Source organism: Cavia porcellus, unplaced genomic scaffold (assembly GCF_034190915.1).
Source record: "Cavia porcellus strain 051 isolate PalLab524CR breed Dunkin Hartley unplaced genomic scaffold, mCavPor4.1 scaffold_8, whole genome shotgun sequence".
Classification (NCBI taxonomy): domain Eukaryota; kingdom Metazoa; phylum Chordata; class Mammalia; order Rodentia; family Caviidae; genus Cavia; species Cavia porcellus.
The window spans coordinates 48,814,096-48,839,670 of record NW_026947491.1 but is presented as its reverse complement, the minus strand read 5'-3'; the positions used below and the strand labels follow the sequence as shown (position 1 = coordinate 48,839,670).

The following is a 25,575-nucleotide window of genomic DNA, read 5'->3' as shown; positions in this document are numbered from 1 at the left end:
CAAGAAAAAACAGGCGGTGGAATGGAAGAACAGAAAAAAAGGGGAGAATTGTTTGATGGAGAAAACAGAGAAAGCATAGAATACATGAAACAGGTTCAAAGGGACTACCAAGATACTAAGAAGTCTATAGAAGACTGGCATAACAGCTTGAAAGAAACTAAGGACAGACTATCTGAACTGGAGGGCAGACTTGTAATATGGGAGAATGAAATGAAAAACTTCTTAAAAATAACAAAGAAACAAACAGCAATAATACAAAGACAAGAAGATGATAAGAGGATCCATAACTTAAGGATTAAGAACATAAAAGAAGAAGTAGGGACACAAACAAGTGAACTACAAAAGCTACTCACAGAAATAATCCAGGAGAATTTTCCTAATTTAGCAAAAGGTAAAGATACTCAGATGTATGAGGCATACAGGACCCCAGCTACCTACAACCCAAACAGAGCAACACCCAGGCATATAATAATCAAAATTCCAGAAATTCAATACAAGAACAGAATATTAAAAGCTGTAAGAGACAAGAAACAGACCACTTACAAGGGAACACCCATCAGAATTACAGCAGATTTCTCTGCACAAACCATCAAATCACGAAGAGCGTGGGGGGAAATAATTCAAGCTTTGAAAGATAATAATCTCCAGCCAAGATTGAGATATCCTGCACAACTGTCCCTGGAAATTGATGGAAAAACAAGGTGCTTCCAGGATAAAGAGGAACTGGGGGAATTTGCAACCACCAATTCAACTCTACAGAGAGTATTGCAGGATATTCTAAAAAAAGAAAAATACAAAGAATCCAGAAATAATGGCAGAGAGGCCACAACGAATGGAGCAGAGAACAAAATGAAGAAGACAAACTGACAGCTACTGACAGAAAAAGAGCTCAACAGAAACGAGGCAGAGAAGATTGGATGATAGGAACAGCTATTTTGGAGAAAATGACATCTTAATAGGTAATACTGATTTAGTATCATCTTGTTTTGAAGTCTCATCTAACTTTTGTCCTTCTGTCTCCAATGGTCTAAATAGGTTGTATCTTACTGGATTTTATTATGTACGATAGTATAAGCAAAAACCTTGTAAAGACAAGGAGATTATACAGAAACCATTATTCATTTTCTGTTAGTCGATTCTAAATACCCTGTAATGCTGTCATTCTCTTGAATGGTTTTACATTGTTTTGATATACTTAATGCTACAGTATACGAAGTTGTACTCAAGGATTTCAAAGAAAGAGACAATATGGTAACTACTTTTAGGTTAGGATTATCTGGTGGTGAATCACTATTCTGCTTAAATGGTTATGTTTTGATGTGCGCTGTTTTGCTGTTATGCCCTCTTTTATCTCAATCTCCACTCCATTATTTACTTTTTTATCTTTATCCTTTTAATTAAAGGAAAAAAATAGCAGGATATATTATAGCAACCCACTTTGACTTTTCATTACCTTGATTTAAAGCCCTGTATTACTCTCACCATCTGGTTTTTAACTGATGTTCCCCTATTCTGTTTTGCTGGATAGTATCAGGTTCGAAAGTTTAGGCATCAGCTGTGAAGATAATGAGATTCATTATGACGCCCATTCTTGTTGACTTTTATCTACTTTTGAAGACCTACAATGTCTCCAATGTTTTGGTTTTGTCGGTTTTATTCTTTACTGTTTTGTTCAATTGTATTATAACTAACGATATAGGCAATTCTATTAGAGATAGCGGGAGGCATTATGGTAACCATTGTTGATAACCTTGTATCATGTTTTTACATTATCTATTATGTCCACCCTTTTGACTTGACCGATTCTGTTCTGTTATGTCACATTTGGTTTTACTCTCTTCCAAAAAAGTAATAAGAACCGTGGGAGCAATGAAACCCAAAATGTGTAATAGTCATGGTACAAAAGAGAGGAAAAGAAAGTGCTCCAAACTATATAACTGCATGTATATTTAAGTGTATAAGATAGAAAATGATATCACAGAGTTTTATTGGATCATTGAACAGAACTGTTTGCAGTATCATTGTTGGAATGTCCACTTTACAAGCTTTAATTTTGTGACTTGAACAATTATTTCTAAGATGACAATATGTAATCCATTAACTAGTGATTTCCTACTGTTCATTTTTTTTCTGTAAATCTGTATAACTTGTACCCTTTCCCTGCTTTTTTTTTTCTTTTCTCCTTAAATAAAATTAAAAAAAAAAAAAAGATAGATAACCATATTGCTGAGTGTTTTTTGGATCATTGAACAAAACTGTTTGCAGTCTCACTGTTTGAAAGTCCACTTTATATGCTTCAATTTTGTAACTTGAACGACTATTTCTAAAATGAGAATATGTAATCTATTAACTAGTGATTTCTTGCTGTTTATTTTTAAAATTTTGTATTACTTGTACCCTTTTTCTGTTTTTTTCTTTTTCTCCTTAAATTAAAAAAAAAAAAAAAAAAAGATCGGGAGACACACACACAATAGCTGGATGTGGTGGCACATGCCTATAGTTCCAGCACTCAAGAGGCTGAGGCAGGAAGATCACCACAAGTTCAAGGCCAGCCTGAACTACATAGCAAGGCCCTGTCTGAAAAAAAAAGGGAGGGGAAGGAAGGAGGAGAAAGAGGGAGGTAGAGTTGCACAAGTAATGTAGAGAATGTCATGAAAAATTATCTGAAAAAATGGGTGCTGCTAATGTTTCCAAAACAAAAGCCGGATAGGGGCTAGGGGTTTAGCTCAGTGGCATGTGTGTCGTGAGTTCGTCCCCAGTACTGATTTTTTTTTTTTTAAAAAAAAAGCCAAATCATTTTTTTAAAAATCAGCAATGCTTATGTTTTATTTTGGTTTGGTTTTGGGCCCCCCTCCAATCTATTTTATTTTACACAGGAAAAAATAAAATATCAATACACAATAATTAGGGGATAGCAATAGTATATATATTGTGTAATATATATTGTGTATATATATGTACATATATTGTTTCAGATTCTCATACTAATGAGAGAATACGTTTACACATGCATGTCTGATTTATTTCATGAATATAGTCTCGAGTTGTATCCATTTACTTATAGAAGTCTCATCTCTATCCTTCTTTATGGCTGAGGAGTATTCTGTTATATAGAAGTATCACATCTTTTTTATCCATTCCTTAGTCCATGGACATTTAGGTTTGCTATAGACATGGGTGCACATATATCACTGTGGTATGATATTTTTAAGTTTTTTGGGAAGATACCCAGAAAGAGAATAGCTGGGTCAAACAAGACTTCCAACCCTAGTTTTTGGAGGAATCTCCACATGATTTCCACAGTGGTTGTACCATTCTGTACTCTACCAACAGTAGAGAAGAGTTCTTTTTTCCCCACAGCCCCTCCAGCATTTGTTATTGGTTTATTTCTTGATAATAGACCTTCTTTCTAGGGTGAGGTGAAATCTCAGTGTAGTTCTAATTTGTATCTCTCGAGTGATCAGTGATGTTGACCATTTTTTCATGTATTTATTTGCTGTTTGTATTTCTTCATCTGAAAACTTTTAGCAGATACCCAGTTTTTGGGTTGGGTCTTTAAACATGGAAGACTGATTTTTTGAGTTCTCTATATGTTTTTGATAGTAATCCTTTTTCTGAGGAATAGCTGGCAAACATTTTCTTTCACACTGTGGGTTGTCTCTTTACTCTGTTGCTGGTTTTTCTTGCTGTGCCAAAGCTTTTCAATAAGACGAGATCCCAGTTGTTGATTCTTTGTGATAGTTCCTGTGCAGTTGGGGTTTTGTGTAGAAAGTCTTTGCCTATACCAGTGTCTTCAAGAGTTTTACCTACTCTGTTTTCCAACAGATTTAATGTTTATGTTTTAATATTTAGATTTTTGATCCATTCCAAATTTAGTTCAGTGCATAGTGAAAGATATGAGTCCAGCTTTAATCAGATTCTCCAGCACCACAGCTAGATTTTCCAGTACCATTTTTTAAAGAGGCTTTATTCCAGTGAATGTGTTTGTCACCTTTGTCAAAGTTGAGGTGCCTTAGCATGTCTGGAGTAGTTTCTGCATCTTCTTATCTGTCCCACTGATCTTTAGGCCTGGTTTTTTTTTTTTTTTTTTTTTTTTGCCAGTACTACACCACTTTTATCACAGTAGCTTTATATTATAATCTCAAGTTAGGGATTGTGGTGCCCCCTGTCTTGCCCAGGATTTCCTTTGCTGTTCTAGGGCTCAGAAATTCTGATTCCAGATGAATTTCGGGAGTTTTTTCTAATTCTGAGAGAGATGCTATTGGAATTTTGATTGGAATTGCATTGAATCTGTGTAACAGTTTCGGAAATATGGCCATTTTCACTATACTGGTTTTTCCTACCCAAGAACCCAGGATATTTCTTCATTTTCTAATATCCCCTTCAATGTCCTTTTTTCAGAGTACTGTAGTTTTCAATGTAGAAGTATTTTATATCTTTGGTTCAATAGATTCCTAGGTGTTTCATTTTTTTGGATGCTATATTGAAAAGTATTGTTTCCCTAATTTTTCTTTCAGTGAGTTACTTGTGTGCACGAAGGCTATTGATATTTGAGTGTTGACTTTGTATCCAGCTACACTACGGAATTTGTTCATTAAATCTAGCAGTTTTTTAGTGGAATTTCTGGGGTCTTCTATGTAGAGTATCATGTCATCTACAAATAATTATAGTTTAACTTCTTCCTTTCCTATCTTTATTTCTTTCTCTTGTTTAATTGTTCTTGCTAAAGTTCCCAGTACTATGTTGAATAAGGGTGGAAACAATTGGCCAGGGATTTAGCTCAGTGGCTCAGGTGCTTTCCTGGCAAGCATGCGGTCATGAGTTTGGTTCCCTCCCTGGCACCAGGAAAAAAAAAAAAAAAAAGAGTGGAGACAGTGGACATCCTTGTCTTGAAGAAACAAAAATTTTAGATAGTTTTCAGTTTTTGTCCATTTAGTATGATATTGACATAGATATTATGACATTTTGTGCATGCCACACAAATTAGCCAACTTTATTAATAAAATGTTTTTAATTCACAAATATAAAATGTTTTTAATTTAATGAAATAAATGTTGATTATTATAATTTTAATTGCTATGAATAGTATTGATTATATTTGAACAGTATTCAAATTCAAGCAACTAAAAGATTGGTCTAATAAAAGTGATTAGATCCATTTCTATCACCTGTGGTTCAGGTCAAATGATGGGACAGTCATATATATTCCATCTCAGTGGTTCAAGCCAGAGGGAACATGTTCAGTTTTGAGATAGGGTCTGTCCCCAAGTATGAGATTCTCTTGTCTCAGATTCCCTGGCAACTGGGACTACTTGTGTGCCCCATCTTGCCTGGTAATAACTTCATTCCTGTTTGCTTTATGAATAGCTATCTTGTTTCAACAGTTTTCTTTGTTCCTAAACAGTCTGAAGATGATGAAAAGCTGAAAAAGAGGAAGGAACGATTTGGGATTGTCACAAGTTCAGCTGGAATTGGAACCACAGAGGATACAGAGGTAAACTATTACCTGTGAAGCTTTATAGTGCTCTTGAAAGGAAAGGATGAATACTATGAGTGGAGAAAATATCTCTGTTTCCCCAATCTAATTCTCTTTTTTTTGGTACTGGGAATTGAACTCAGGACCTTGCACTTGTCAGACAAGCACTGTGTTGCTTAGCTGTATTCCTGGCCCTCTCTAATCTAATTCTTTTTTTGGAGGCAGACTCTCACTATGTAATGCAAGATGACCTTGAATTCACAGTGTTCTCCTAAGTGTGGGATTACAGGCATGTACCACCATGCCCTGCTACCAATGCAATTTTTAAATTCCCTGATGAAAAGATTTGCCTTTTTTGCTTGATAATTTTTTTTCTATGTGAAGTAGTCATATTGAATTGCATCAGTATATTTATATTTAATTCAGTATTAGAGTCCATGAGCCTAGTAACAAAGAACACAAGACTTGGAATTAGGTAGGCTTGGATTTAAAAATGGTTCTTCTAGTTTTTATGATTTAAAAGTTTATATTTATTTTCCTGATCCTTCATTTCATCATCTGGCAGGCAGAGCTTCAAAGCAGGATTTTGAGGATGAAATGAAGTGATTCTGTGTAAAAAAGGAATGATTCTATGCAAAAAATATTTGAAATAATGCCTGTTGTGTTGTAGTAATGCTTATTATCATTATCTGTGGGGCATATTTCCTTTGATCATTTGAAGACAGCTACCTCCACAGTTATATTTGTGCCCACTCTCCTCTGGAATAGGATAACATGCTAAGATGTGTCTTCTTGTTTAAAAATAATTTTTTTAAATGAAAGAGCAGGTGTTCCTAAGATTTGTATTCACCTATACCTCAGGTTCTCATGGAGTGTAACTCATATTCTCTGAGATTGAACATTGACGGATAATGCCGATTTGCTGAATTGAGAATATCTATAATGTAATGGAGACCAGGTATCACCTGGGGTGAATACAGAGAACAGTGTAAATTATTAGTATTTGTAGAACTACAGAAAACTTCTTGGGTAGCAAGGAACTTGGATATTCTTTCTTGCTTTCATTTAATCAAAATTTTACTGTTTTTTCCATTTATTTCTGGATATAGCCTCTAAAATTTTGTTACATATCCATAATGTTTTGTAAAGCTTTTAGCCATGCTTAGTGGCACATGCCTGTAATCCCCATACTCAGAAGGCTGAGGCAGGAAGATCATCACAAGTTCAAAGTCAGCCTAGGCTACATATTGAGCTCAAGGCCAGCCTGAACTATATCATAAGACCCTGTCTTAGAAAACAAACATATAAAATAAAACAAAATAAATTTTTAAAGTTTTTATGAGTAAGTGTCAGTCTTATAAATTATGATCAGATTTATATTTATATTTGTTTTTGTTTTTTTGAGACAGGATTTTGGTATATAGTTCAGGCTGGCCTTCAACTCATTATGTTCCCCAGGCTGGCCTTGAATTCACACTAATCCTCCTGCCTCAGCCTCTGAGTGTGGGGATTATAAATGTGTACCACCATTCCTGGCGTAATCCAGTGTTGTTTTCATAATCCAATTTTATAATCTGGCCAGTACAGATTACATTCTGTACTAAGAAAACAAAACTTAGACGACTTTATATTATTTGTGCCACAGAGAGCAAAATGCTGCATGTTGTAAATATCTGGGGTCAGGGATTTAGCTCACGGTGTAAGTGCCTGCCTGGCAAGCTTGAGATGGTGAGTTCAATCCCCAGTAGGTGGGAGGGAGGAATAAATATCTGCTTACTTACTTATTTACCAGGATGAGCTTGTAGTAGATGTAGGCTTGTTCTAATTCAGATTAAAATTACTCCATCCTTAACAAGGAAACTACTGTAGGTACATTTGACCTCTCCAAGTTAAGGAGGTTGAGAATTGGGTGACAGTAACAATGGGTTTTGTTGGAAGAGTTGGTGTAAATAGTAGTGGCTTTTGAGGCTAATAGGTTTAGATGAAGCAGACAATTTTTGTTTGATTCCTAAGAATTTCAGTCATAGGTTCAGGTAGAATGGACTGGGCTTATGCATATTCACTTTTCTATTTAAATCTGTATTAAACTGACTATATGAATGGGCTGAAAAAAGGTCCTCTTTTGCCAAGACAGCAATTGGTGTGAATATAAAGGACTGCTATTTTGTGAGTCACACTTAGAAGAAAAAGTGTCATCCTATGTCCACCCCCTCCACCATTTTGTACCCTCCTTTCAGTGCTTCCTTTCCTCAAGAGATCTGTGACAAGGACTGACTTGCAAATGCCTCCCTCTCCAATTTATTCTGTTCACATTGAAGATTTATATGCTTTTCTCTGGATTAGAGGCCTGAGTGAGAAATATCTACTACCTGGCCTGACTGCACATATGGTTATTTTCACCACTTCCATAATTATTTACTGGTTAACCCTTTGTCCTCTAAAGTCTCCCATCTCCCCACTGACCAGAAGACTTTGCCCACCCTGTTAAGGAGTCATTATTTCTAGGCTAGCTTGTTGTAAAACTGAGTGGCCCTCTTGTCTGGGAAATCTTTCTACCATTATTCTCCCCTCCGCCCCTACCAAAAAACCTGTCCAGCATCCGTAATCTTTCCTTCCACTCTTGTTTTATACCTCCTCAGCTCTAACTGGCTAACTGTAGAGATCTGAGAATAAAATGTCTGTCTTAAGAGCTTAAAGTCTAGGTCATCCTTTCTTTTTGGACCTTGTGATAGTTCATGTGAGTGGGTTAAAGCAGCCAGGAAACTAGGCTACTATTGTCCTACAGTCTTAATATTTTTCTTCATGCTTTTTCCTTACAGGCAAAGAAGAGGAAAAGAGCAGAGCGCTTTGGAATTGCGTGACGAAAAGTTCTTGATGCTTTCTCTTCTTTGGTGGTTTCCATTTCTGATTCTTCTTTGTCACATATATACCTAAGTGCACAGTCACATGCCTGCGTCCTGCTTCGCAGTGAGGGAGCATGTACCCCAGGTACATCCGTGAATTCCAGCAGTGATTTGACCTACTGCTGTTCCAACTTTAAGATTGTTGTGGTTTTGTTTTTAATTATTTTGCTTGTTAATAAAAAAAAAATATAGAAAAGACAACAATGTGTTTTATTAGGTTCTCCTTTAAGTTCTTGGAGCCAGATTAGACCAAGTAAGAACTTCAGAACTTCAGGGGTAAACATTACAGGGAATTAGCCATAATGCCTTTATATCCCTTAGAAAACAAGGAAGAGGATCAGGTCGCCCTTTTAAGCCTTTATATCCCTTCTGTCGTACTCACGGGCATCCTTTTTTTATTTCTTTATCCGAAACAGTTTGGAGTGACCCATTGAGATAAAATAGGGAGAACCCAGGAAGTTTGAGGAGATTCAAAGGATATAAATATAGGGGCTACTGATTAATATTATTTGTTATAAGCTAACATTGAAGTCTTGTTGGATAAAATAGAATCCAGAGTCCTACAGTAAGAAAGGCCTATCTGGATGTGGTGGTGCACACCTGTAATCCAGTACTCTGTAGAATGAGGCAAGGGGCTTGCTGCAAATTTGAGGCCAGTCTGGGCTACACAATGAGGTCAAGACCACCTGAACTACATAGCAAGACCTTATTTGAAAAAAAGAAAAAGAAAGTCCCTACTTTTCAGATTAGCCTGGCAAGATACTGTCTGGTCAGTGTGTTGGAGGAATTTTTTAAAAAAATTTTTTATTTAAAGAGAAAAAAAGCAAAACAGAAAAAAAAGGTAGCAAAATACAGAATTCCAAAAATAAATAAATAAATAAAACACTAAGAAATCACTAGTTGATAAATTACATGTCATCTTAGAAATAATTGTTCAAGTTACAAAGTTAAAGCATACAAAGTAGACATTCAAACAGTGAGACTACAAACAGTTCTGTTGGGGGGATCTTGTTGGTTATACAATTTAGGAAGGGGGGCTAGATACTTCCTCAAGAGATGGCGAGAACTAGAGATTCGAGGGATAACAAAGCATGTCTGGGGTATTAAACATTCATCACTGGGAACCATACGCAGCAAGACTAAATATTTGCTTGTGTTCATTCATTTTCCTTTTATGGTTATTGAAATCAGGATTTTGCACCTGATAGGCAAATGTTCTACTACTCAGCTATTTACTCAGCCCTGGTTGTGATTTCTAGTCAAACCCTGTGCTAATTTGTCCCTTTCTACTGCAGAAGATACTGTTGTAGTTTTGATGGTAATGTTTCTTAGTTACCACTAACATTGATTTTTCTTGCTTCAGGTTACTACTTAGAAAAAGCCTGTATTTCCTGACATTTTAAAATGCTTGTTTGCATTTTAAATTTTGTATAGATCTGAGACCTGTAGTCTTTTTAAAAGGGTTAGTGAAGGGTTTGACCTCTTAACCTTTATGTGTTGTTTTGTTTCTTCGGGGAAGAGGGTTATAAAACTTACCTTTGTTCCTTATAGAAGGTGTTGTTACTATGGTGAGATCCTATATTGCTGTGGTTCTTATTTCCATCAAAACCTACCTAGTTTTGTGGTTAATAAAAAGGTAACAATTTGATTAGTTTCCCCAACATAAGAATCTCATTTCTTTTTTTGTTGTTGTTGTTGGTATTGGGGATCAAACTCATGACCTAGTGCCTGCCAGGCAGGTGCTTATGCCTGCCAAGCTAAATCCCCAGTCCCAAGAATCTCATTATTTCTGCAAACTTTCTGATTCATGAGGAGGGTAGGGACTTACATTTAGACACTTCAGAAAAACTGTGCCATTGAGAGCAGATCCAAAGATTACCCATTTGTTGTGAATTTTGTCCTGAGACTTTGGAGAGATGAACAACAGAATGTTGGTTGAAGTTGTATTATCTTCTTAATAATTTGGAGGAGTGGGTGGGGAACACACACATGATCTCACTGTGTAGTGTAGTCTGGCCTCAGTCTTGCAGTGATATTCCTGTTTCAGCCTCCCCAGTGCTGGAATTACAGGCATGTACCACCATTTCTGGCTAATAAAGAAACTTTATGTTGTAACTTTCCCTCTTATCCTGCTAGTCTCTTATGTCTGCCTGTCTTTGTTTACTTCAGACTTTGATAGCAGAACTAGTTTCTTTTCCTGTCTCTACTGTGTCTGTGTCTTCATCTGATAACCAGAGATAATCAGTCATTCCGGTTTTAAAATATGAATCAGTATATTTCAGTAAGGATTTCTACCCCAGGATGGTTTTAAAAAATTAGATCCTGCAAATGGTGTGGAACAGTAGGTCGTTCAGTTTTTCTTCACCCTGTCTCTTTAGTCTTCATAATTGTTGAAAAATGTATTCAGCTCTACTCCGTGAGATTCTCTTATTAAAGCCTAATCATTCTCTTTACTCAGCTTTTTACTGGGGATTGACCCAGGGCTTTTTGCACTGAGTACATTTCCAACCCCTTTTTAAAATTTTAGATGAATCTCACTAAGTTACTAAGTTGCCAGGCTGGGGCTAGAACTTGGAATCTTCTGCTTCAGCTCCCAGAGTGTTGAGATAACAAGCTTGTGCTGCCACAAGCTTCTCCAAGTCTTTGATATATAGTCTTTGGCAATATAGTGTTTGAGGTTCACTTTATCATCAGTGCTGGGGATCAAACCCAGGTCCTTGCACATTGAACTTTTTTTTTTTTTTTGGTCTTTTTGAGACAGGGTCTCGGTATGCAGTTCAGGCTGACTGTGAGCTCACTTTGTAGCCCAGGCTTGTCTCAAAATTGCGATAATTCTTCCTCAGCCTCCCAAGTGCTGGGACTATAGGGGTGTGCCACCAAGTCTGGCTCACATTGGACATTTAAAGTTTTGTTTTTTTCTGTCTTGTAGTCATTCCACATATACTTAAGGACGCTCAAAATTTATGTCTTTTTACTATTTTATCTTTAAGACCTGGTCTGTATAGTTTAGGCTGACCTTGGACTCTTTTTACTAATTTAGTCTTCAAAGTGTATTGTTTGCCTAAATAAAACAGACATCTAGGCTTATGATTCTTTATCTGAGATCCAAGTACCCTTCCTTCCAGTCCCCTAGTCCTCTTCCTGTAGCTGATCTAGCATCCAGATATGGTTAGTGGGCTCGATCCTTGTTCTGAAGCTGTGACATTCTCTGCATACCTGGAAGGTCTTAATGAGGGAGTCTATAAAACCGGCAGAGGAAACTAGCTTATTTAGCTATAAATCTTACCTTTTTATGGTTCTCTGGTATTTTTTTTTTTCTCTACCATCACGCTAAACTGCTCTGCTTCTTGCCCCAGCTCTTAAGAACTGATGATAGAGGTAAAGGCCACAAGAAGGTGTGAATAAAGGCAGAACTTCTTAGTGTTGTATGTTTGAGATAGAGTCTCACTTTGTAGTTCAGGCTGACCTTGAATTCTATATAGCCCAGCCTGGCTTCGAACTCATGGTAATCCTCCTGCCTCAGCCTCTCATGAGTGCTGGGATGACAGGCATGCACCACCATGCCTGGCAATATATTGTTTTTGAGACAGTTTCTCAGGATGTTGCCTAGGCTGATCGTGAATTGGCAGGTCTCCTTCCCACCTCACCTTCCTATGATTGAGATATGCTACCACATGTGGCCTCTTTTTGGTGTTAAACTGAGTTTTGTTGTCTACTCTCTGCCTTGAGAAACATATGAGGGAAGAGGAAGGAACTTAGATAATTAAGGAAAGAGGAAGGAACTGAAAAAATTAAGGAGATTCATTCATTTTTCCTTGTTCTTTTTTTTAGTAGGGGTAGGGAGGTTGAGACATGGTCTTGCTATATAGTTTATGCTGGTCTTGAACTCATTATGTAGCCCAGGCTAGCCTTGCACTTTTGGTGATTCTCCTGCTTCAGCTTTCTGCGTGCTAGAATTGTAGGTATGCACCCCCATGCCCAGTTCTCCATGTTCTCTTACATGAGGCATCTGATACATAGTACGACTTCTGATCATTGAAATTCTTTGACAGTCTAACCTTTCTTTCTCTCTGGAACATCCAGACTCTTGGCTTTATCGTCCAAAGGGAAAACATTTCATTTTTGCAGACCCTTTCACCAAATATGTTCCTGTCTCATTTTTGCTTTCCTCTGTTGTCCCAGCATTTAGCTTTCTACTTTTCATACCACTGTTAATAGATTAGATTACAGTATAGGATAGGATTTTGTTGTTTTGTTTTGTGGGGTGTTTTTGTTTGAGACTGAGTCTTGCTTTGTAGCTGGGCTTGAGCTTATTATGTAGCTCAGGCTGGCTTTGAACCTACAGTGATCTGTCTCAGTCTCCCACGTGCTTGGATTACAGGCATGTGCCATCAAACCCAGATAAAATGAGACATTTTGTAGCAGCTATTTAGCTTTAATTCCTCATTCTACTAATCTAGTTGAGACCTTGGGCTAATTACTATCTTCCTGATTCTTTCCAGACTCTGTCAATAAGGAACCTTATTGTGAAGGGTCCTATAAAAATTAAGTGATATGTTATTTAACCAGTAAAGCTTGCTATAGTTTGCATGGCCATTAAATACATAGTAGTTCTTAATATTACTCAGGTAAAATTAAGGTTTAGAGCAAGTGAAAAATTTTTTCCCTGGTTTCCAGCTAGAGGACGGGCAGGGGGAGGAAATGCAGGTGTATCTGTGCACCATACTGTGCAGCATACTTGATTATGCTGTTGTCTTTGGAGACCAGGAAGAAGTGGGATGAGTCCTTTTTACTCCTTTAACCCCAGATCATTGGCAGAAAAACTGTCACTGGGGCATTGGCTTTCTTGTTTCTGACTCGCTGTAGACCAGAAACTAAATGTCACTGCCATTTGGTTCTTACATTGAAAAGCATGCTTTATATCCCCAAACTGGCAAAGGCAGAGTGTAGGATAGCTGCTCATGTACTAGCATGGAGGGTGTTTTGCAAAAGGAAAGGCTGACTGGAGAATTCTGTTTTTTCTTGATAACTCCTCAATGCAGGAGACAAATGAGCAATAGGGGAAAGGACCCTCTGTTAGTTCGGGGGGATCTGGATAAAGCAGGTCATGTTCAGTCTCAACCTCACCCCGTCTCATCCTGTTTTGCAGTTGGTCTAGGGCATGTGCTGGGCATGTGCTGGTAGAACTGACAGAACAAGGAAAGCATAGTAGCACATTGAACCCCCTGTACGTTATTCTGGGTCGAGGTGCTATCCTAGAAACTTAGCTTACCTTTTCTTACCTTTCTTTTCTTTTCTTTTTTTTTTTTAATGTACTGGGGATTGAATTCATGCCCTCGTGCTTGGCCACTGAACTAAACTCTTGGCCCTTTCTTTTTCTCTTTTTGAGACAAGGTTTCACTAAACAATTCAGGCTGGCCTCAAACTTGCAATGATCCTTTTGCCTCAGTCTCCCAAATGCTGGATTGCAGGCATACGTCACCACACCTGGCTCCATTTTTCTTTTTAAATATGTCCAGCATCCCAAAATAACTACTATTGTATATCACAAACATGTATCATAATTAAGAAATCATACACTGGGCAAGTTGGGCATGGTGACGCACACCTGTAATCTCAGCCTTTTCAGAGATTGAGGCAGAATAACAAGCTTAAGCCTACCCTAGGCAAAGTATCTTAGTGAGAAAAAAAGTTTTTCAAACTCGTTTTTTAAAGGCTAGGGAACATAGCTAAGGGGCAAAAGCTTTGAGTTCAATTCCCAGTACTACCAAAAAAAAAGTCAGCTGAGCGTGGTGGTGCATGCCTGTAATCCCTGTTTGGGAGGCTGAGGCAGAAGGATCACTGCAAATTTGAGACGAGCCTGGGCTACATAGTGAGTTGAAGGCCAGCGTGAACTACATGGAGAGAACCTGTCTCAACCAGAAACAAAGAAAAAAAGGCAAGGTTCTTATGTAAACCCCTCTTGAGCCCTGAGCATTGTGCTCCAGGTACATGGTAGTTTTTACAGTGAACTCAAGGTGTTTGCTTCATTGTTGTACATGGTCAAGGTGAATGGTTCGGATTCAGTTTATGCTGAAGAAATCTAGAATCATGAACTTCAGAAGAATAGGACATTAGGTGGGTCATCTCAAGAGAACTTTTAGATTTTCCATTTTGCAGAGGCTCAGAGTGTTTTTGTACTTTAGGAACTGTTTTGAATCTCACTGTCCAGATAAGAGTTGTTTCAACTCCCCTCCCCTTTCCCATCCTCTACCTGTTCCTTGGACTGCATTTTTTAACCCTTATCCCACATGTCTTTAGGTTTTTCTTGTTTTCCTTGTTCCTAGGACCCCATTTTCTTAGTTGTAAAGCAAAAGTTTCCCTCTCTTAGCTCCTCTTCTGGTCTCTGAGGTGTAAATATGGCGCTTGATTAGGGAGAAGAGTTCAGCACTGAATTCTAAACTCTTTGACTGCTTTTATTTTTTTTCAGGTTCAAGTGCTGGATTGTGTCATGTGACCATCCCAAAACTCAGAGCACCCTATGGCCATCTTTGCCCTCTGTCACATAACTTGAAACTGCCTGATGGCCTTTTTGCAATGGTTCCTTCCAGGAAGCCTTTTCAATGAACAAGTCCTTTCCCGAACATTCCAATGCCCTATCAGCCCCATATTCCTCAGACACCCTTAACAAACAAAGGCAATCATGTACATGATGTAACAAATACACAAAGTAAATAATCACACTAGTAATATGTTCGCAGGGGTGCTGGCCAGGTTCACACAAATAAGGTTAAAGAGGAGTGCTCCCACTGAGTTGCTGGGTTGTATCCCCAAGCCTCTTTATCCCGTATTTTTGGGAAGATAGGAAGAAGAGGGGACTCTTTAGACTTCAACTCATAGACTTAGCTTCATAAAAGAAATTCTCCCTCCTGTCCCACAAAGGTCTTTATTTGGTGGTACTAAAGGGGCAATATTTTGAGTGTTCCCCAAGTTTAGTGCCCCAGCTCTATAGAGAAAAATTACCTGATGCCTACTGCCCAATCCCTACCCTGTCCAAGATCAGTAGGTATTTGACCTTGATGGAAGTACCTTCACTCTCCTGCCCCTCTCCTTCCACCAAAGAAATTTGAATGGTATGGGTGAGCAGGTGGCTTATTCTCCACTGAGGCAGAAGGATGCAGAACAGGGCTGGAGAGGTGATGCTTGGGGTTGACATAGCTACTGTATGGGAAGTTAGTTGAAAAGCTTAACAGCTCCTGCTCATGAGATGTCTTGTCTCATTGTCTCACTGAGAATAGGAGTAAGACACTCAAGCTCACCAGCTTTACCTTCCCAAGGTGGCCACGTACCTTTGCCCCTTCCATGGTCTGGTCCAAGTAGAAGAAAGATGCTTAGGAAGAAAAAGCCTTCCAGGTTTGCTCTCCAGCATGGGCTTTACTTCAGTACTGTTTCTACCAGACCATAACCGCTGGATTTACTTAAGAGCAGGAATTTTGCTGCAGGTTTTCACCCCCTTCTCTCTTGACATCCTCTCGGCTCTACATGGAGCTAAGAGGTGAGCTGGTGAGGTATGGATAAGGTGTGGAGATTCTCAGCTCCTTGGGTTCAGGCACTCTCCACTTGGCAGGCAGCAGGGAATTTGTATTCTCTGAAGCCTGTGACTCCTCTAAGCCTCATAAATCTCTTCACCACTGCTCTGGTGCCCTGGTTATCTGGTCCCACAGCGAGAGGTATTTTATGTCCATAAAGTGCCCGTGGTAAGTGCTCAGAATTCATCTCTTGGCTGTGGCGGGTGCTGCTATTTTTCATTCCATTGAGGGGAAGAAACTGAGGCTCAGTGAGTTCAGAGGAGGGTGCATTGGGATTGTGGGAGGAATGATTGGACCCAGCTAATGACCTGAAGTGGCAGTCAGTCTGCCTGCTTCCTAGTCTTCCAAACCAGGGAGTCTCTGTCCTTCCCATCCTCTGCTGTAACTGGCCTTGTTAGATTACTTTCCCCACGTACTATTCCCTCCCTGCTGCCAGATACTGCTATATTCAAAAAATAAAAGTTATAGACACTCTGCTCCCTTGTTTTTCCTCCTACCCTGAGCTTTGGGGTTGGGGGACTAAAATGTCCCCCTCCAGAATCCCTTCTACCTTGATCTGTTGGCTCTATTCCCTAGCCCAGAGCAGTGGGAGTGATTTGGATTCAGATGCCCTGTAACCTTCAGCCTACTTAACCACTCCTTTCTTGACCCCTCCAAATCCTTCCCAGACCTGGGTGCTCTGGGGATTTTTCTTTCTTTTTTTTTTTTTTTTTTTTCTCTTTTCCTATCTTCTTTAACCTGAAGATAGAGGCTGGAAGCAGGGACATTCCACAGGCTCTTTGGTCTCTCTCTGCTGAGGGGAATTTGGGTTTAAGCAGGCTGTACCCTCTGGCTAAATACATCAGTACTGTGAAGAAAACTGGCCTGAGGGTGAGTAGGTCCCTGTAAGACCTGGGTGTTTGAGGACTCCCCCTTTCTTCAGCTCAAACCCTAACCTTTTACTGTTTCCATGGCCATTCAGTTTGGCACAAGATTAGTTAGGGTACTTATGGGCTAGAAACTTACATGTGTGCCCTTTACTCCCATTCCCAACCCTGGAGGCTTTATACAAGTGCTTAAGTGGGTGGGCATTGGGGAAGAGGAGGGTTTAGGGAATAAGGGACAAATGGGGCATATGGGCAGGCGCCCTCCTATTCCAGTAAAGCCAAATACCAAAAATGAAAAGTCACAATAAATAAATAAATAAAATTCCCAAATCCTTTTGCCCCTGCCCTCACTTCCCTTCCCCTGCCATGGTTGGAGGAAGAAAGGGAAGAAGCCTAGAATGGATAGATTTCCTCTCCTACTGAGTAGTCAGGGGATCTCCCCAAACTGCACCAAGCCCCTCACCTTGCCAGTGGAAGAAAGGAGGCATGGTGTGGGGCTTTCATTTATTACTCCATTTCAGTCTCTCTCAGTGTTTGTCTCTGCCTAGTCTGTCTCTTCTGCCTCTCTGTTCCTTTGCCTTCTCAATGCTGCTCTATTTGTTCCTCTGTCTCAATCTCTGTCTCTACATCTCTCTGTCTTCTTGCCAAACCTTCTTACCTGCAAACCTCAAACACTGCACCCTGACCATGCCCCTCCTTTTCCTTCTCCCAACCCCACACCCTTCAGTCCCCACCTGCCTCCCTCAGTTGTATTGCACACTGCTTGGTCAGGGAACAAGGTGTGATGTTCATGGGAAGAGGTGGAGGGAGCTCTAGGGCTTGGGGGGAGGGCACGGCTAGGGATCTCAGGGTAGGGTCTGTGGGGGAGGCATTCACTGTCCCCCACCTTAGGAGCAGCCACAGCGATCCACCACCATGCCAGGGATCTTGCCGTAGATAATCTGCTGCTTGTCATTGAAGTACAGCATGTTGATTGGGGACATCTTGGTAGGGGTGCAGCAGGGCCCAGCAGAGCCTCTTGGATTGGCCTGTTGCACCAAGTGGGTGTGTGGATACTTTTGCATGAACATGTACTCGCACTGGCCCGAGCAGTAGTTGGCCTTGTAGCGTTTAGGTGCGATGATCCAGTCCCAGCCGAAAGCCTCAAAGTCCACTGTGAGGGGATATCGGCAGCAGCGGGACTCGCTTGAGTGCTCATCACAATCCAGGCCCAGGTTCCGCCGGGACCGTTTTGTGTTCTCTAGGACTCGAAGCTCCATGAAAGGATGCTGAGGGTCAGGGAGAGGGGAAAGAGATGTGACATAGCCCTGTATAGTTCCTCATCCCTGTTCCTTTCCCAGCTGTCTCTCAACAGGCATCAGAATAGAATCCATTGATTTCTCAGTTTTTCATTTCTCCCACCCACAGACCTTCTTCATTTTGCTTGCTATCTAACCATCTGTCCTTCAACTCACCTTCTCTAATTCTTACCTGGCAACCTGACCCTTAACAGTCCCTTGGCCCAGGGCCTCATCAATAGCCAGTTTTTGTGCTCTCACGGATCTCCAATTAACTGACACCTTCACCCCAAATTGTTTTCAGCTGTTGCCTGGCTTGAACCCCTGAAAAGTGATAGTTGCCACCCATCCCCACCACCTCCTCTAGAATCAGTTCTTGGTCCGAGAAAAATGACACTGGTCCCCAGCCCCCTTCAGATTTCTGGTCTACTAACATTCCCCACCTCCTCAGGGCAGGTTATACATATCCACCACCACTTCAGGCCCCCTGCTCACCAGCCCCTCAGCTCCTGGCCCCAGGGAGGTGACAGCCAGGTCTGTGCCACTGGGATCAAAGGCGTTGATCTCGATGCCCCAGTTGCTCTGTGGCTGGCGGAACCAGCTGTGTAGCACTTGCTTGAAGTCGATGCTCTGCCAGTGGCCGGAGCGTGAGTGCAGCTCAATCTTGAGTGAACGGATACGGATGTGACGCCGGCCTCCACCCCCTCCCCCTGCGGTCCCTTCCCCAGTTAGGGGTTTCAGTCGCAAGATCTGCAGGTAGACTGTGGCTGGGCGGGGCACGGGCCGAAGGTACACCCACAGCTGGGCCTTCAGTACCTTTGTGAACATCACCTTGGGGCTGAAGTGGAAATGGCAACAGAGAGGGCTGCCATCTGTCTGCACTGCGGGGTCCGCTGATAAGAGAGAAGGGGGCAGAGCATCAGCAAAGGGTGTTTGTAGAGGGGATCAATAGCACTGGGAGGCATTGGCAGTTTGGATTCGGGCTGTTTTCCAGTTCTTTACCCTTCTCCCATGCCTGTATGGTTGGCTATGTTACTGTGTCTTTGATAACCAAACAGTGTCACTTTTCTATAGGATAATGTCTTGATCAATTCTTCCTGATCCGTACCCATTCCCTAGTCCACTTACTGTAATGTGTAAGTTCTTGTTTACCAGATAATCTGCAAAGACAGTTACCTGAATCCTCCTTCCACCTGCATCCTTTTTTCCCAATGTTTCCCAGCATATAAGGCTTAGACTTTTTCTGAATCTTTAATGTTCTTTACATTAACATATCTTTCATCATATCTGCTTTCCTTAGGTCACCTTGCCCCAGAATACTCTTGATTTGTTTGTTGGATAGGTAAGCCTGCCCTCAAAGCAAGATGGCATCGAAGAAAATAACTCAAGGTCCAGAGGAGAGTGGTCTAATCTCAGAAAGTAAACCAGGATTTAGATTTAGGCTTCTTGTCTCATTCCTAGGAGCACACCCTCCAGAATGAACTACTAAACTGTTTTCTGTACATCTGACTCTCCATTCTCTCCTAAGAAAAACTTGTTTCCTCACCATTAACACCTTAGCTTTTGAGAAAGCAAAAAACATCTGATGCTCAAAGTATCAGAAATAACGTTCAACACACCAAGTCAACTGTGGTCAGTTTTTTCTCCTCAGAGCTTTCTTTTGGTTTCTCATCCCACAGCCAGTAAGTGTTCACAAAGGTTCAGCATCCCAACTATACATTTTGACCCCCACCTCCATATTCTTGTCTGTATCTTGTCCCTTAGGTCTGAACAGTGATTCTCAATATATCCCTCTGCTTTGGTTCCAGCTCCTCCCAGTTCCCCTTCCTAATCTCTTAAATTAGTTGAGAAATGCCCTAAATCATGTCTCCTCTGGATAGGAATATTCATCCTCATTCTATATAGGAAGAATCTGGAATGAGCTTCCAGAGTTCTGTAAGTTTGCTGAGAAGTCTAGGTCCTTGTGTATCATGCACTGGTCTCTTGTACAGCACAGTCATGGAGGACTTAGAATGTTTCCCATCATCACTCCATCCCACCTCAGGACACAGAGAACCTCCAAAAGAAGTAGGAAGGAGGAAAGTGCTTAGTCATCTTTATGTATTCAGGACACCGTACAGAGTCCTTGTGCAGCATATTTTTTCTTGGTTCTTTGAGACCCCAATGCTGTGGTAGTCCTCTCAAGTTACCCCACTGGCTGAAACTTCAGTGGTAGTGCAATGGATTAGGGTTTTTGAAGTGAAAATTGAGAGAAAGATTAAGAGAGGAGCTGGGGTAGAAAAGCTACTGGGGAGATCAGGAATGACAAACAACAATCCAAATGATATATTGTTAAAAAAAAAACAACAAATAACAAAACAAAAAAAATGACACATTATGCCTAATTTCAGTATAGGAATTGACTTTCTTGCCATTAGATATTCATCTTGAGGGTGGACACTGTTGATAACTTGTTTACTTTGCTGACCATTGAGTGCTTCCTTGCTAAGCAATACTTAATTAAATACAATCTGAATGAACTCATAGTTTTAAAATTACCCAGGCAACTGCCTGAGAGTTCTTCCCAAAGTGTTATTTGCCTATAGTTGAACTAGATTTGACTGCTTCTTGACTCCTCATTAACCTATACGTGACCTTGTTGGCTACCAATATCAGACTTAGCAATGTGATAAGGTAATTCTTTCTTTTTTTTTTTTGTACTGGGAATCAAACCCAGGACCTTGCACTAGCCAGGCAGGTGCTGTGCCACTGAGCTATATCCCTGGCCCAATAAAGTAATTTTTTTTTTTTTTTGTCTTTTTCCTTTTTCCTTTTCAATCCCGTGAGGGATTGAACTCACAACTGCCTGCCTGCAAGACAGGCACTTATGCCGCTGAGCTAAATCCCCAGCCCCCCAATAAGGTAATTCTTTATCCATGGGAACATTAAATGAGCATTAAATAATGTGAAAACAGTAGAGGTTTTCAATGAAGGCTGATTGGTTTGTTTTCTAAATTCTAAATGTACCTCACTGCTAAGCTAACCTAGACTCTGGAGGTGAAGGATGGACACCATCCCTCTAAGTCAGTGTTAGTAAGCCTGTGGCACGTGTGCTGCAGCAGGGCGTTGATGTCTTTGAAAGCTTTGAAGGATTGGTGTCAGTGCTCTAAATCTTCGGTTCCTTTAGACAAAAGTTCCCCCATCCTTATCATAGGGAATCTTCATACACTTTTCCCTCAGAGGACATGGTAACAGTCTGCTAGTAGGAGACAGGATATAAGGACAAAGTGAAAGGATAGAGAAAAAGAGTTTGGAGATGGTCAGGGATGAATGGAGAAGAGACAGGAATGAAGACGAGATAAGCAGAGGAATGGGGAGTTAGTGGGAAGATCACGCCATGGAGAGAATTAAGTTTGGGAGTTGGAAAACATCAAAATTAGGTGGAAAGGAGTGTGTGGCAGGGGGTGAGAGAAAGAGGTGGGAAAGAACTAAACCTAGCAGGGGAAGGAAGAAAAAGAAGGGGATATAGAACGAGGAACAAAGAAGCAGGTATATCTACAGAGGGAAACTGGGCTTGAGAGAGTCGCCAGCACACACAGGCCCAGCTCCATTGGGGAGGGGAAGGGGCCACATCTGTGTTGGATTGATCTGGTTGGTGGCAGGCAGCAGGTCAGGTTTAGTAGGCGGTGCTGGTTGGGGAGAGAGGTCATTGCACTATTTTCAGCAAAAGCCCAACCCCCTCCTACTCACCACAGCCTCTGCCTCCCCTGTCAGCCCCCCCCCCTCCAACCTTAGCTGGAAGGCCTAGGGGCTGGAGGTTGGGCTGCGAGGGCAGGGGCCTCACAGAGTAGGGAGGAGAGACAAACTGAGGGGCTGGGCTTGGCTCCCTGAAGGGCAGGGGGCTGGGTTCCCAGGATGAAGCCTGGGGTGGGAAAGACTGAGAGGGTAGAGGGAACTAGGGCAGGCTGTACAGCAGCCTAGGAGTGGTGGGGGCTGGGGTCCAGGGTGGAGGGCTGGGGGAGGGGAGGCAGGGGGAGGGGAGCAGAGGCCATCTCTGCTGACAAACACCTCCCCCGATTAGCAGAGCACAAGTCTCTTATTAAAGCGGGTCCCTGGGGATTAGACTATAAAAGTCTCTTTTTGCTTTTCCCCTCTCTCCCTCCCCTCCCCTTTACTCCCCCTCCTGGTCTTAAGAGCTCAGCTAGCTCTTAAAGGGGACGTACAATACCTGGCTGAAGACCCTGTTCCCTAGTTACCCAAATACTGGTGTGGCACAGAGGTGGAACTTGGCATGAGATCTCCACCTGCTGGTGCCCCTCACCAGACCTAACCTGTTCTGCCCCAAACATGCATGTTGGAGTCCCTTCTCCTGCATCCCCATAACTAGAGCTAATTCGGCTCTACTGTCTTATGGTTAAGGGATGCTAGGGATATGGAGGAGTCAGGGCAAGTCCACAGCTGGATCACCCATCCAGGAAATCCTCATAGTGCACCACACAGACCTGGGAGTATCCTTCTACGCACCGTACCCTTCATGCTTTTCCCAGCAAACTCAGTCAGAATTCCCATACTACGGTTTCCTAAAATCCCCACCCCCCACCCTTGCCTTCGGTCAATCTCAGACTGACCCTAGCTTCCATGAAGTAGCAGTCCTAAGTACAGAGGGGAGACTGAGGAACTCAAGACAAATCCCCATTTCTTCATACACCCACACCCACGATCCTTCCCACACACTGGAAATATATCCAATTAGTTTCCTGGTTCTTTTGAGTTTTCTTTATAGTCTTGACAAAGTACTGTGGAGTGAGTTCTGCAGAAATATGAGTGGCAGTATCAGGGTCTCCTCCCAGAAGCACACCTGAGTTTCTATGCCTCTCCTCAGGGGTGGGCCACGAGGACTCCCTTCAGCCCAGGCTTTTTATGACCCATCTGCCAATAAACGCCCCCCCCCTTCTGTTCAAAGTCATAAAACCAAACCATGGAAGGGGACCTTGCCAAACCACTAGGGAATAGGAGTAACCTGGTTCCCCAGTGTTGAAGAGTGGGGGGGGGGACCCGTGGGGGAAGGGAAAGTCACCTGACCCTAGAGAGAGCTGGGGTGGGGGTAGTAGTATTGGCCTGGATTTTCCAGGCCATAAAATTTCAAAGTAGCTCATGTCTATGAACATGTTCATTTTCCGTTTGGCCGGGGGCTTGGATGCCGGGAACCCTAAGCATCCCCACCTAGTTCTTTCTCTTAAAAGATGGTACAGAGGGTGAATAAACTGAATAAACGAAGAAACACTAAGGTTTGAGTAGTCAAATGGTTGCCCTTAACGCCTAGGGAAAGGGGGTTGAATTATCTGAGCCTGGTCGGTACCAAGAAGGCGCAGCTTTTCTGAGCCCGTGGCATACCCAGTGAGAGTCACAAGGCTCAGGATGCAGAAAGCCAGCTGTGCTTGCTAGGAGGGACACGGGGTGCTGGGACTGGAAAAGGAGCACTCAGTTCCCTGCAGTCGGGCGGGTGCGTTTCGGACGCGGGTCGGGAAGCGGGTTGCCAGGGCAGTGGGGAGGCAGAGAGCACTGCGGGTCAGCTGGGACTGGGGGTCCAGGCGCTGATTCTGTTCTCCAGCCTCCCCTTCTGAACCCTTCAGGGCACAGTCGCTGCCCGGTTCCCTTGGTCGCGGGTCCCAGCTCCCCCGGGCTCCTTCAACACTTTAACACACAACGGGCAGAAGAGGCAATGTCTCACGTCCCGCCCCGTTTGCCTCATCCCACCTCCGGGAACCCAGCGTACACAGAACTCCGCCGCCCGTCTTCACCGCTCGGGAAAAGTTCTGTGAAGTAGCCCCCGCTCCCCAATCCATCAAGTTTTCGAAGTAAGGGTTTCGGGCGAGGGCAGCCAGGAGCGCCCCGCTAGGAAGCGAGAGGCGCCTTTCCCAGAGCCGCGCCAGCACCGCACCGCTCGCGTCCCGCTGCCCACTTACTCTCCTGGGCCATGCTAATGACGGTCTCGGTGGTGGCGTGGTACTCGTCTTCCTCCAGGAAGTCTTCGGGCTGCAGCGCGTCGCCTTGGAAGTCGTGCAGGTCCAGGATCTGCTGCAGCGGCGGCGCCTTCGGCAGCAGCTGCTTCACCACCTCGCGGCTGATGTTGGGCGCCTCCTTGAGCCGCAGTTTGCTCAGGATCTGCGACTTGATGCTCTCCAGGCGCAGCTCGCGGCTGTGCTGCCGCCACACGCACACGGGGCAGCCGTCCGGCTCGGGCGCCGCGGACGGGGCCGACCGGCTGGCGCGCTCCCCCCCAACCCCGGCCCCGGCCCCGGCCCCGGCCCCGGCCCCGACCGCCGCCGCCGCCGCCGCTGCCGCCGCCGCCGCTGCCGCGGGGCCCTCGGCCGCCTCCCCCCGGGGCCGCAGCTCCAGGGCGAGGAGCAGGAAGCCCAGCAGCAGCGGGGCCGCGAGCACCATGCTGGAGGGGAGGGGAGGAGGACTGGGGGGCGGGGACGCCGGAGTCCCGCGGGGAGGGGGCGGAGGGAGGAGGGAGGGAGGAGGAGGGGGTCCGGGCGGCGCGGGATTGGGGGCTGCCCGGCCGAGGGGGGGCCGGGGGGGCCGGGGGCGGCGGGCGCGCGGGCGGGGCGGGCGAGCGGCCGGGGCGGGCGGCTGGGGGGGCCGAGCCCGGGCCAGGCCCTTTATAGCCCCGGCCCCCGTGTCGTAAGCGGCTGCGATTGGCTGCGGAGCCAACAAAAGAGGTAGCGCTGTCATCCGAGGCGAGAGAGGGAGCCGGAGAGAGCCAAGGAAGAGAGGAAGAGGGAGGGAGCGAGGGAACCCGGGCCCAGAGAAAGATGAAGAAATGAAGGGACCAACCGAGAACTGGAGGGGGGAAGCTACCGAGGAAAAAGTCCAGAGTCAGACCCAGAAGAGACAGAGAGGAAAGGGGGAAGAGAGACCCAGAGAGCCCGAGATTGGACTAGGAGAGAAGGCAAGACAAAGGAGGGAAAAGAAGAATCAGAAGGGGGAAGACAGAGGAGAGAGTCAGCAAAGAGACCAAGAAAGAAGGGAAAAGGCTGGGAGAGTCAGAATAGAGAGAGAGACCGAGAGGGAGAGAGTGTCAGAGACCAGAGAATTAGACCTAGGTGGATGACTGAGTTCTACAGAGCAGACCTGGAGAGATGGGGTTGGGGAGTAGATAGAGTGGGAACAGGGCTGAGGAACAGATGGGAGGAGACCAGTATCTTGAGAAAGGCAGAGGGACAGGGACAGAAGACACCAAGAAGCCCCTAAGGAAGCAGATGCGGAGGGTCACGTGTGGTGAAGGAAGAGGCTCTTGAGGGAAGGCATAAGCATACAGTCATCCTTGATGGGGTCATGTTGGGAGTGTGTAAGGGTGACTTGGGCTCAGAGGAGCACCAGCTATTGAAATAAGTTGCAAGGTGTTTAAGGAAGCCCTGGAGGAAGCATCTGGCTGGCTTATTAGAGGAATCAGAGAGATTCTGAAAGAAGCCAGGGGCAACCTGAGAAGGTACAGAGGAG

At 43.3% G+C, this 25,575-nt stretch overlaps 2 protein-coding genes across 3 annotated transcripts in view; one reads left to right on the top strand and one right to left on the bottom strand.

Moving 5' to 3' along the window:
• Sarnp (SAP domain containing ribonucleoprotein) overlaps positions 1-8,583 on the top strand; it is a 54,088-nt gene extending 45,505 nt beyond the window's left edge. The window contains exons 10-11 of the mRNA XM_003475975.5: positions 5,405-5,494; positions 8,296-8,583. Coding sequence (XP_003476023.1) covers positions 5,405-5,494; positions 8,296-8,337 — 132 coding nt within the window. The 3' untranslated portion in view covers positions 8,338-8,583. The remainder of the gene's footprint in view (positions 1-5,404; positions 5,495-8,295) is intronic.
• Positions 8,584-14,813: 6,230 nt separating this feature from the next.
• On the bottom strand, positions 14,814-24,551 carry Gdf11 (growth differentiation factor 11). Of its 2 annotated transcripts, XM_063254899.1 has the most exons (4): positions 24,036-24,551; positions 18,907-18,983; positions 18,586-18,753; positions 14,814-18,081 (listed from the first exon to the last, which is right to left on the bottom strand). In XM_063254899.1, the coding sequence occupies exons 1-4, from the start codon at positions 24,511-24,513 to the stop codon at positions 17,701-17,703; spliced, it is 1,104 nt and encodes a 367-aa protein (XP_063110969.1). In that variant the 5' UTR covers positions 24,514-24,551; the 3' UTR covers positions 14,814-17,700. The 2 variants fall into 2 exon arrangements, with proteins under 2 accessions (XP_063110969.1, XP_063110968.1); XM_063254898.1 differs by having other exon boundaries at positions 18,586-18,983; positions 24,036-24,546.
• Positions 24,552-25,575: the final 1,024 nt, after the last annotated feature.

Excerpts from the sequence above, each read along its gene's own strand:
- Gdf11 (XM_063254898.1), bottom strand. The coding sequence starts at position 24,513 with ATGGTGCTCGCGGCCCCGCTGCTGCTGGGCTTCCTGCTCCTCGCCCTG. Across the intron at positions 18,984-24,035 it reads CATTAGCATGGCCCAGGAGA|CGGACCCCGCAGTGCAGACA; the intron begins GTAAGTGGGCAG and ends CTCTCTTATCAG. Across the intron at positions 18,082-18,585 it reads GGCCAGGAGCTGAGGGGCTG|CATCCTTTCATGGAGCTTCG; the intron begins GTGAGCAGGGGG and ends CCTGACCCTCAG.